This window comes from Oncorhynchus mykiss, chromosome 7 (genome assembly GCF_057628025.1).
Source record: "Oncorhynchus mykiss isolate SJ-2025 chromosome 7, ASM5762802v1, whole genome shotgun sequence".
NCBI classification, from domain to species: Eukaryota; Metazoa; Chordata; class Actinopteri; order Salmoniformes; family Salmonidae; genus Oncorhynchus; species Oncorhynchus mykiss.
In genome coordinates, this window is record NC_143028.1 from 43,278,164 (window position 1) to 43,289,959 (window position 11,796).

Consider the following 11,796-nt stretch of genomic DNA (forward strand, 5'->3'; position numbering starts at 1 on the left):
GAGGTGCATCAGAGCGGTTACAACCGTAGTGAATTAAGCAGGACATACTTGAGATTGAATACCTTCCTGATAGCGTCGACGGCCTCGGGAATCATTTAGACGATATGCCCGTTCAGTTGCTCGACCGAGAGCAGCCTCACGGGTGTTGGGAGGTAATTTGACATTTGTCCACATGGTGTCGTTATTCACACAACGTTGGACGAAGCAATTTATAAACCATGCATTAAAGTACCAGAATAATTTTCACGGATACACCCTCTGGTCCTGTCAAACTTATGAAGAACACATTTAATGTATGTCAGTGTTTATAGCCTATGTTCAGCACAGTAGCTCTAATTTAGCTCTAATTTATCATGTGATTAAAACAGGTGCTGCCAATAATGGCCAGGTGGATGACACTCTCCAGACAGCCGTAAGGAGATGCTTTTTGACTCAAAGAAATACCAAAAAGTAAGTTTGCGATTTACATCTGCCCCTGACATTCAAATAATTAATTGAAGACTTCTCAATAGTAGGCCTAATGTAGCAGGTACTTGGTGTGCACTGATTGAATAGAATGGACATGGTCCTGAGTTTGACATTGTATATCATGAAATGTGTGTTATTGTGCAGATTAAATCTGCACACAACCATAATACACATTGCACACATTCTAATGTACAGTAGCCTAGGTTGTTGAGCTTTGACGATTCCTGACCTAGGCCAAGATGTACTCTTAAGGAGCCCAAGGTTACCATTACTCCTTAAAGTCCAAGAACCTTAGGTTCTTTTCAGAGGTAGACTGGCTCTAGCAGCCAAATACTCCATCTAAACGTGAATTGAATCTCAGTTCCATAATGGTTCTAGAAATATAAAGCCTGTTACTTTCATATCACATCGAAATAATTTCACAAAATGCAGAAAACATACTTACTGTATGTACACTATTTTAACTGGCTTCTTCACAGTTGCAGCTGACAGTATTTTTCAGCAATAACACATTTCTGGCGGCCTTCTTCTGTTACACACAGGTGTTCGGAGCATGCTAGATAGCTAATTAGCAGAGTTGGTCCCTCTGCACTGAGACATGGAGATATGGCCTTGTGGGAACACTAACCCTATAAAGGTGTATATTTGAAGGTTTTCTTTTTTGAAAATGATTTCTTGCTGATATGAAAGATAAGGTCCTTATGCTTCCAAAACTGTACCGCAAGCGATGTGCGTTAATGTTCAGACTGAGCGTTGGAGCTCTTAACAAAACTCCCTCGTACAGAAGACGCCTTCGTCCAATGACACTTAGGTGTAACGTAATGGAACTGAGAGTCATGATCAAGGGCTGGTCCTGACCCTGGCACTTGACCTATTTTGACCCAGTGCAAGATGGCTGAGGTGGTAACTTGGTACTGTGAGGTTGTGACCCGAGTTACCCTAGCTGTATAACTGAGGTTTAACAGGGTTTATAGTGAAGATGATCCTGCCACTGTGTTTAATAATGTGCCTCTGGCTTGTGTAATGAGGTGTGTGTTGTAACAGCACAGCATAAACAGCAGGACATTGTCATCTCAATGAACTTAAGCATTTTATCACACTCTCCTGCACTCCTCTCTGTCCCTAATCCATTTACGTGCTTTTATTATTTGGCTAAGCGTACATGGCCAGGTGTGTGTGTGTGTTTTCGACTTGAGATGCAGTTGAATTGTCTTTTCATTTCAGTGTGTATGTTTGTTCTAAATGTTCTTGTGGTTGAGTGTGCTTGTGAATGCTCTGTATTGTTGTGGGGAATTGCTGTGTGTAAAAGCTAGAGGGTCACAGACAGTGTGTGAAATAACTGGCAAGAGAGAGCAAATTGTGAAAGAGTCCAGTAATTTCTCACCAAACTAAAGGACTGCAGGAGGTCTTGACACTGTGTTCTGTAAAATGTATCTTCAGTCCCTCAACACGTGAAAGCCAAGGCGGTCCCTCCATCCCCAGTGACCCTGAGGTTTCATTGGACCACACCAGACATGAGGTCAAAGGACAAGTGTGTACATCAGTGGCTGCCCCTAAAACGCTACTGCTAGTGTGCGCTGCTATTCTCGGGTGGAGATGACCCATTTTTAGCTCAGATCTGATCAGACTCGATAATGAGGGTTTTGAAGATGATCTGTGATTGAATTGATGGTTTTGTTTTCTCACACCTCAGTTTGAGTCAGATGAATCCTGTCTACATACTTTGCGTCTTTTTGATTTACCACAGTTGAAATACGACCCATAGAGTCTACACAATAACATCTAGAGCTACATCTGACCTGGGCTTTGCAAAGTGTGTGGTGTGATGAAGTTGAAAGTGCAGGGCACTCCCTATGATGTATAATTCAATTGATGTGTCATTGTGTTCTGTCAGATGGCGTCATTCTAAGGTGACGAGGCTGTTGCCAGGAGTCCGTGCAGGTGGCCATCTGACGCAAGACAATGAGTGACGTGTGTGTGTGTGATACATTGGTCAGATAACAACCGCAAGATTGTGGGCTTACTGATGGACTCATATCAGTTGGCCAATTACTATTGGCATCTAGTGATTTACAGGGCTGGGATTTGTCATGTTTCTATTTTTGGAAACTTTATAGCGTGACTTTATAGTGTTACCCTATACCACAGTTTCACTTACTCACTGTGTGTCTTAGACTGTGGTAATCAAGTTTGATCAGACAAAATGCTTTGGGGCTATATCAGAGGACAGACCCACACGGTGTCGATTTAAGAAGTGGCTTCTGCTCTTTTTACTGGCAAGGCCAGCTGTATCAGCCCTGTGTTTAAGTGCATGAGAATTCACTCATTCACGTCTCAGTTTCAAGCATAAAGTAGAAAGACCGAATAGAGAATAGAAGTGACACACATCAGATTGCAGGGTATTACAGTTATAGGGGCAAGGGGCGGGATAGTGGGAGGGTGTAGAGTTGCTCAATATAAATGACTGCATACAGTCGACAGATTAGAACAAAGGTGAAAGAACAAGTGATGCAAGAGGGAGAGGGAGCAAAAAAGAGACGACAGGGAGAAATCAAGGATCCATCGATTTAGATATTGGACCTTTGTTTCATAGAGACGGGAGAGAAAGCCAAAGAAGGTAACCCAAACTCAATACAGACCAGAGATTTAGTGGCACAACTGTCCGCTCTGTTTTCTGTCACATTTTTAGGAATTAATGTTTCAGGAGTTAATTAGCATTGTGTATTTCTTTTGTAGAATTTCTTTACATTAATTTTATAAAACTGTTTTCATTCAGGACAGATGGGTAATAATCGCGAGACCATTACAGTATAATGAAGTGCTAGCTGTGGTGAACTACATTATGGTAGCTGACATCTCGAGTATCTGCTGTAGCCTACACATGTGACCCAACATATTGTCTGTTAGTGAGCTGTAAAGGGTTGCCTTTTCTCTCCAGCAATATTACTGTTTGGAGCTGTAGTCATGGTTTGTTTGTGTGTTCATGTCGGTCATGTTTCTATCATACGAAATACTTTTTGGTCAAAAATAATTCCACCAGTGCCATGTTCAGTCAGTGTGGTGATAGCCTCACCTGTTGGTGACATGTTGTAACTGCAGCAATAAAGACTACATTGGTGAATCCTCAGACGCTGTTAGCTGAGGATCCAAAGGATGGATTATGCCATGAAGTCCCTCAGTCTCCTGTCCCCTGCCTCACTCTCCAAGTAAGAGCCTGATTCCGCAGCACTAAGGGGATGTGCCCTATTGGTTATCATAAGACTGCTTTCAGTAATGTTTAATGGGTTTTTCTTTTTACATCGTAGGACATGAGTCATAGAGTCAAAGTTAGCATCGTTTTCCAATAGATTTTACAATTTGACTATGTGTATGTATCTCCACCAGGTGTGTGACAGCCAGTGTATCAGCCAGTGCCTCCATGACCCAGCAGCTTCTTGTCGGGACTCCTCGACCTAAGCCCTTCCGGGTCACCAGTGCTGACCGCAGCGTTAAGAAGGGAATCATGGCTGATGGGCTACGAGACCTACTCAACAAAGTGAGGAGAAGAGGGAGGGATGAAGAGGGTGCTTGAGGGAGGACTACAAGTTAAAATAACAATTATTTCACGTTTTATTTAACCAGGTAGGCCAGTTGAGAACAAGTTCTCATTTACGACCTGGCCAAGATAAAGGAAAGCAGTGCGACAAAAACAACAGTTACGCATGGAATAAACAAATGTACAGTCAATAACACAATAGAAAAATCTGTATACAGTGTGTGCAAATAAAGTAAGGAGGTAAAGGCAATAAATAGGCCAACAGTGGGGAAGTAATTACAATTTAGCAATTTACACTGGAGTGATAGATGTGCAGATGAGGATGTGCAGTAGAAATACTGGTGGGCAAAAGTGCAGAAAAACAAATATGTGGATGGGGCAGGTAGATGTTTGGATGGGCTATTTACAGACGCAGCGATCGGTAAGCTGCTTTAACAGCTGATGCTTAAAGTTAGTGAGGGAGATACAGTGGGGCAAAAAAAGTATTTAGTCAGCCACCAATTGTGCAAGTTCTCCCACTTAAAAAGATGATCGAGGCCTGTAATTTTCATCATAGGTACACTTCAACTATGACAGACAAAATGAAAAAAAAAATCAGGGAAATCACATTGTAGGATTTTTAATGAATTTATTTGCAAATTATGGTGGAAAATAACTATTTGGTCACCTACAAACAAGCAAGATTTCTGGCTCTCACAGACCTGTAACTTCTTCTTTAAGAGTCTCCTCTGTCCTCCACTCGTTACTTGTATTAATGGCACCTGTTTGAACTTGTTATCAGTATAAAAGACACCTGTCTACAACCTCAAACAGTCACACTCCAAACTCCACTATGGCCAAGACCAAAGAGCTGTCAAAGGACACCAGAAACAAAATTGTAGACCTGCACCAGGCTGGGAAGACTGAATCTGCAATAGGTAAGCAGCTTGGTTTGAAGATATCAACTGTGGGAGCAATTATTAGGAAATGGAAGACATACAAGACCACTGATAATCTCCCTCGATCTGGGGCTCCACGCAAGATCTCACCCCGTGGGGTCAAAATGATCACAAGAACGGTGAGCAAAAATCCCAGAACCACACGGGGGGACCTAGTGAATGACCTGCAGAGAGCTGGGACCAAAGTAACAAAGCCTACCATCAGTAACACGCTACGCCGCCAGGGACTCAAATCCTGCAGTGCCAGACGTGTCCCCCTGCTTAAGCATTTGGATGATCCAGAAGAAGATTGGAAGAATGGTTTCATCTGACCATATGACAAAATATACATTTTTGGTAAAAACTCAACTTGTTGTTTTTGGAGGACAAAGAATGCTGAGTTGCATCCAAAGAACACCATACCTACTGTGAAGCATGGGGGTGGAAACATCATGCTTTGGGGCTGTTTTTCTGCAAAGGGACCAGGACGACTGATCCGTGTAAAGGAAAGAATGAATGGGGCCATGTATCGTGAGATTTTGAGTGAAAAACTCCCATCAGCAAGGACATTGAAGATGAAACGTGGCTGGGTCTTTCAGGATGACAATGATCCCAAACACACCGCCCGGGCAACGAAAGAGTGGCTTTGTAAGAAGCATTTCAAGGTCCTGGAGTAGCCTAGCCAGTCTCCAGATCTCAACCCCATAGAAAATCTTTGGAGGGAGTTGAAAGTCCGTGTTGCCCAGCAACAGCCCCAAAACATCACTGCTCTAGAGGAGATCTGCATGGAGGAATGGGCCAAAATACAAGCAACAGTGTGTGAACACCATGTGAAGACTTACAGAAAACGTTTGACCTCTGTCATTGCCAACAAAGGGTATATAACAAAGTATTGAGAAACTTTTGTTATTGACCAAATACTTATTTTCAACCATAATTTGCTAATAAATTCATTAAAAATACTACAATGTGATTTTCTGGATTTTCTTTCTCATTTTGTCTGTCATAGCTGAAGTGTACCTATGATGAAAATTACAGGCCTCATCTTTTTAAGTGGGAGAACTTGCACAATTGGTGGCTGACTAAATACTTTTCTGCCCCACTGTATAAGTCTCTAACTTCAGTGAGTGTGAATGAGAGAAGAGTGGTGTATGAGTGAGGGAGTCTGGTTCCATACTCTACTCATTTATGGCATCATAAATTCAATCCAGTCAACAATGTGACTCAGATGGATAAAGGAATGAACGGATGGGTGAGTCAGAGGCTTTCAAAGGGAAGCAGAAAGAACTAACGGTTTTCCTCAAATGCTTGCATGCGCACATGCACATACTGACAATTGTCTCTGTTGTTCTGGCTCTCCAACTGTGACACTACTGCTGTCTTACGCATGTCTTTGAAAAGTTTAACTTAATGATAATACATGATATTGAGACTTTTCAGGAACTTATCTCCTCAGCAGAGATATACAGTCTTTTTTTTTTTAAACTCGCCATTTGTATTATTCACTGTAGAAATCTATGACACGCAAGAGAATGGAGTGGCTAAGTAACTACTTTTGAGAGGGGGAATGATTCTGTAGTCCCTAATGACTGGATTCTATCTCCTCCAGGCTAATGGGTAGTTTGTTCCCTCTCAGGCCATGGACTCTCTGCACGTGTCCTGCGTCAGTGCCGTGGTGCTGGATGAAGACGGGACGGGGGTAGATACGGAGGAGTTCTTCCTGACCCTGCAAGACAACGCTGTCCTCATGGTCCTGGAAAAGGGGCAGAAGTGGACACTTCCACAGGTTGGTAGGGTGACATATGCATGACCTTCTTACCAGAGTCCACTGGGTGGCGCATTTACACAGGGTCACTGGTAGAATGGTGAACAGGCTTCACTTCTGTGTATTATCATCATCAGTGCCGACGTGTTCTCAGATGAAGATGTAGTTGTATAGCCTGCCTTTTTAGATAAGATGGGATGAACAAGAAAATCTACTCCCATATTGTATATGAATGACCTGAACTTTTGGGATTGAATATAGAGTAAGCATATTCAGAAATGATTCCATTCAGATAAACGCAAAAGCATTCTTATTCTGGGGGAAGAGTTGAGTGAAAGCATGTCTGACATGTATGGCAAATCATAACCCCCTCATTTAGTTACCTCACACTTTTGGCCACAATTAAAGCACCATTTGAGTCAGAGTTGATGAGTTTGTGTTTGTCCAAAGCAGGTCATTTCCATATTCATTAAATGATGTTCTGCCACCTGAATGGCATCACCCTGTGTGTTTACTTGGCTCCTGTCATGCTGAGCGTGTCTCATTAACATAATACAATTTCCTCTCCTGTTGTCCTTCCACTGTTCCGAATGAATGAATCTGTATTCCAATGCTTGTTACCTTCCTTTGCAGATGACTGGAGCTCCTGGATGGAGAGTGTAGGGGGGGCTAGCTAGTATTGCGTTCATCCATCTTAGTTTGACAGACACTAAGTGTCAGAGGTTATATATGCAGTTTTCCTTCACACTCAATTTGAGTTTCCCATAAATAAGCTGTAGGAGACTCGACTTAATTTGTGTTAACTGGGGAAAATTGATTTGGCTCGTTTCTCCTCTCTCATATCCCGCCCTCTTTCTCCACCTTTTGGCTCCCAGAACACTCATCCCCGAATTCAAAATGAGCTCAAACACCAGCGCAGAAAAGATGTGGCTAGAATAACCTTTGACCTATACAAGAACAACCCTCAGGATTTCATTGGCTGTCTGAATGTGAAGGCCACGCTGTATGGAACCTACTCTGTGTCCTACGATGTGCGCTGCTACGCTGCCAAGAAGATGCTGAAGTGAGTAATATCTCTGTGTGTTGATGTGGGTGCTTAAAGGTGAGTTTGTAAGATTTAGGAGGAGGTTGAGTTGATACAGTGCCTTCAGAAAGTATTCGAACCCCTTGAAATGTACCACATTTTGTTGGATTTAATTGTCATTTTTTTGTCAACTATCTACACAAAATACTCTTATTTCAAAGTAGAAGAAAAATTCTAACATTTTACATTTTTTTGATGGGAAAAAAAATATATAGAGCTTGATTTAGATAAGTATTCAACCCTCTGAGTCAATGACAGGAGGCTGCTGAGGGGGGAACAGCTCATAATAATGGCCGGAACAGAGCAAATGGAATGGCATCAAACACCTGGTTTCCATGTATTTGATACCATTCCACTGATTCCAATACAGCTGAATACAGCTGTAAATCTTTTGGGGTAAGTCTGTAAGCGCTTTGCACACCAGGATTATACAATATTTTACAGTTATTCTTTAAAAAATTCTTCAAGCTCCGTCCTGTTGGCTGTTGACCATTGCTAGACAGCCATTTTCAAGTCTTGCCATAGATTTTCATGCCGATCTGTTGGAAAGTTGAATGTTTTGCCTGTGTTTTACCTTAATTAAGTTTATTTTTATCCTAAAAGACTCCCTTGTCCTTGCCGATGATAAGGATACCCATAACATGATGCAGCCACCACCATGTTTGAAAATATGAGTGATACTCGGTGATTTGTTGTATTAGATTTGCCCCGAACATAACGCTTTGTATTCAGGACAAAAAGTTCAGTGCCACATTTTTTGCAGTTTTACTTTAGTGCCTTATTGAAAGCATGTTTTGGACAGGATGCATATTTTGGACAGGATGCATATTTTGGACAGGATGCATGATTGTGGAGTAACTATATCTTCAGTTTTCTCCTGTCACAGCTATTAAACTCTGTAACTGTTTTAAAATCACCATTGGCCTCATGGTGAAATCCCTGAGTGGTTTCCTTCCTGTCTGGCAACAGAGTTAGAAAGGGCACCTGTATCTTTGTAGTGACTGGGTGTAATGATACACATCCAACGTGTAATTAATAACTTCACCATTCTCAAAGGGATATTCAGTCTTAAAAAAAACAAAAAATCATCTACCAATATTTGCCCTTCTTTGCAAACAATTGGAAAACATCCCTTGTCTTTGGTTGAATCTGTACTAGAAATTCCCTGTTTGACTGAGGGACCTTACAATTATCTGTATGTGTTGGATACAGAGATGGGGTAGTCATCCAAAAATCATGCTGAACACTATATTATTGCCCACAGTGAGTCCATGCAACTTAAGTGACTTGTTAAGCACATTTTTACTCCTGAATTTATTTAGGCTTGCCATAACAAATGACTTGAATACTTATTGACTCAAGACATTATAGCTTTACATGTTTTATTAATTTGTAAACATTTATAAAAAATATATAAAAATCTACTTTGGCATTATGGGATGTTGTGTGTAGATCAGTGACAAATAAAACAAAATTTAGGCTGTAACACAACAAAATGTGGAAAAAGTTGAGGGGTGTGAATGCTTTCTGAAGGCTCTGTATGTTCAGATACATTTAGGTTATGTCATAAGTGCTGAGAGCTGCTGATTTTCGGCTTTAGCTGAGCGGTTGTGACAACAAGGATTTAAATTGTGCAGAATCAACAAATAACAGGTTTCTAGATTTCATTTTCTGCTCCTATTTTTCTCTTTGAAAAGTCACTGGAGAGAAAGAAACTTGTATCTCAACTAGGAGAGAGAGATTAGGGAGATGCAGGTTCCAGCCCTGCCCTGTCGGAGTTTCCCTATCTCTCTGACTATATTATATCTGTCTGATCACTATCTACAGTACAGGCATCTGTCTGACATAGAGTTGCAAAGGTGCCGGGAATTAACCAATGTTACTGGAATCTTCTGTAATTTTGGTGATTAACAGATCATCCATATATGGTAACTTTGTTAATATATATTTGAAAAATGTATTCGTGTACAGTACCAGTCTAAATTTCAGACACACCTACTCAATCCTTTTCTACATTGTAGAATAATAGTGAAGACATCAAAACTATGAATGGAAGAAAACAAAATCTGCATTGACTGACTCATGTTTTAATAATGATGGACTGTCAATTCTCTTTGGTTATTTGAGCTGTTATTGCCATAATATGGACTTGGTCTTTTACCAAATAGGGTTATCTTCTGTATATCACCCCTATCTTGTCACAATACAACTGATTGGCTCAAACGCATAAAGAATGAAAAAATTCCACAAATTAAATTTTAACAAGGCACACCTGTTAATTGAAATGCATTCCAGGTGACTACCTCATGAAGGTGGTTGAGAGAATGCCAAGAGTGTGCAAAGCTGTCATCAAGGCAAAGGGTGGCTACTTTGAAAAATATGAAATATATTTTGATTTCTGTAACACTTTTGGTTACTGCAGGATTCCATATGTGTTATTTCATAGTTTTGATGTCTTCACTATTATTCTACAATGTAGAAAATAGAAAAAATACAGAAACCTACTAATTCAAGGGTTTATGTCAACTTTTGACTGGTACTGTATATATTTTTTTAGATATCTGTGTTAATATTGTCGATGAGTTTCTAGTGGATAGACTATGGTTCTAGAGAAAATAACAATGGCATTATTTTCAATTAACTCTGAAACTTCCAGCAGTTTGGCAGTTGTGAAAGAAACAAGAAATACATAGACATTGTAAAATGAATCTATATATGTATTTCATGCTGAAACCCTCATTTTATTTAACCGTTATTTTACTAGGCAAGTCAGTTTAAACACCAATGGTATTCACTATTTTGATGGTTTAGATTTATGATAATGTTTTACAGGTTTGCTATTCTATTTTTAAAATCATCTTATTTTATTATTTCATATATTTTACTTGTGATAAGGCCACACCGAGGGCCGGAGATAATTACAGGTACCTGTAATAATCTGAAGTACTCAAAAAGGCAACTAAATGGCTTCTGATAATGTTCCCCCTCTGGTAGTTTACTGGTAAACTCCAAAAGTTTCCAGTAAGATAACCTCCTTTCTCAACTCTTGTCTGACATATTTTTCCCTGTTCTTGTAGGGAGGCTCTGAGATGGACCCTGTTCTCCATGCAGGCTACAGGCCATGTCCTCCTGGGCTCCTCCTGCTACATTGAGCAGCTCCTGGATGAGGATGACCGGGCAGACCTGAGCCTGACACCACTGCCACAGGATGGAAAGATCAAACAACTACAGAGCATCCTGATGGGCAAGACGGCTGTGATGGGCAAGACGGCTGTGATGGGCAAGACGGCTGTGATGGGCAAGACGGCTGTGATGGGCAAGACTGCTGTGTGATCTATCTCAATACTATGAACATGCATCCTTCCCTTCTCCCTTCCTTGAAGTAATCACCCATCTAAATCGATTTTGCAGGTGAAAGGGAATGCTATACTGCATAGCTTGCACCTGTCCAGTCATGGCTGATTTAGTAATCACTTCATGGAAAGAAATAATGGATTGTCAGGATATTCAAACAGGGCTCTGCTCAGAGAGACACTCTAAAAGAGGCTGTTTGCTAAAATTGACTGTTTGCTATAAGGAATGGGTACTGGCAAACTGCAGGACCAATACCATGGCACAGTGCTGCATCACTCTGATGTTATGGTTACAGTGGCAGGTGCACACCTTTTGGTTAGTTCACTCCTCTCGGTTGACTTTAGGGGAAGCAAAATGCTGTGTTGTCCTACATTTTGGCTATGATCACTTGCACTTTGTTACATTTGTCTGTCTATATGGTTTGCAACACTCCACAAGCGAATGCACTTTTCTATTGCAGTGACTGCTGCTGATCTGTATCTTCAACTGATAGAAGGCACTTGGCTTTTTTTCATATTAATAAGCATGAATAAATCACAAGAATATTAACATTTTGAGAGATTTTATTTCCCCTCAACATAAACATGCGCACATGCACACGCACAAGCAAACACACACACACACACTTGAAGTCACACCTGAAAGCAGAGACCTGTGTAACTTTGTTGTCCAA

The 11,796-nt window shown here is 40.9% G+C and overlaps 1 protein-coding gene across 4 annotated transcripts; it reads left to right on the forward strand.

The window, feature by feature from the left end:
• The first annotated feature begins 238 nt into the window (after positions 1-238).
• cidec (cell death inducing DFFA like effector c) lies at positions 239-11,672 on the forward strand. Of its 4 annotated transcripts, XM_036983426.2 has the most exons (7): positions 2,938-3,085; positions 3,597-3,674; positions 3,853-4,003; positions 6,557-6,706; positions 7,561-7,748; positions 10,847-11,007; positions 11,044-11,672. In XM_036983426.2, the coding sequence occupies exons 2-7, from the start codon at positions 3,622-3,624 to the stop codon at positions 11,100-11,102; spliced, it is 762 nt and encodes a 253-aa protein (XP_036839321.1). In that variant the 5' UTR covers positions 2,938-3,085; positions 3,597-3,621; the 3' UTR covers positions 11,103-11,672. The 4 variants fall into 4 exon arrangements, with proteins under 4 accessions (XP_021465246.2, XP_021465244.2, XP_036839321.1 ...); XM_021609571.3 differs by lacking the exon at positions 2,938-3,085 and adding an exon at positions 239-450 and having other exon boundaries at positions 10,847-11,672; XM_021609569.3 differs by having other exon boundaries at positions 2,936-3,085; positions 10,847-11,672.
• The last annotated feature ends 124 nt before the right edge of the window (positions 11,673-11,796 follow it).

Coding starts and splice junctions, on each gene's coding strand:
- cidec (XM_021609571.3), top strand. CDS start 3,622: ATGGATTATGCCATGAAGTCCCTCAGTCTCCTGTCCCCTGCCTCACTC. Junction 6,707..7,560: donor AGAAGTGGACACTTCCACAG/GTTGGTAGGGTG, acceptor TTTGGCTCCCAG/AACACTCATCCCCGAATTCA. Junction 7,749..10,846: donor GCTGCCAAGAAGATGCTGAA/GTGAGTAATATC, acceptor CTGTTCTTGTAG/GGAGGCTCTGAGATGGACCC.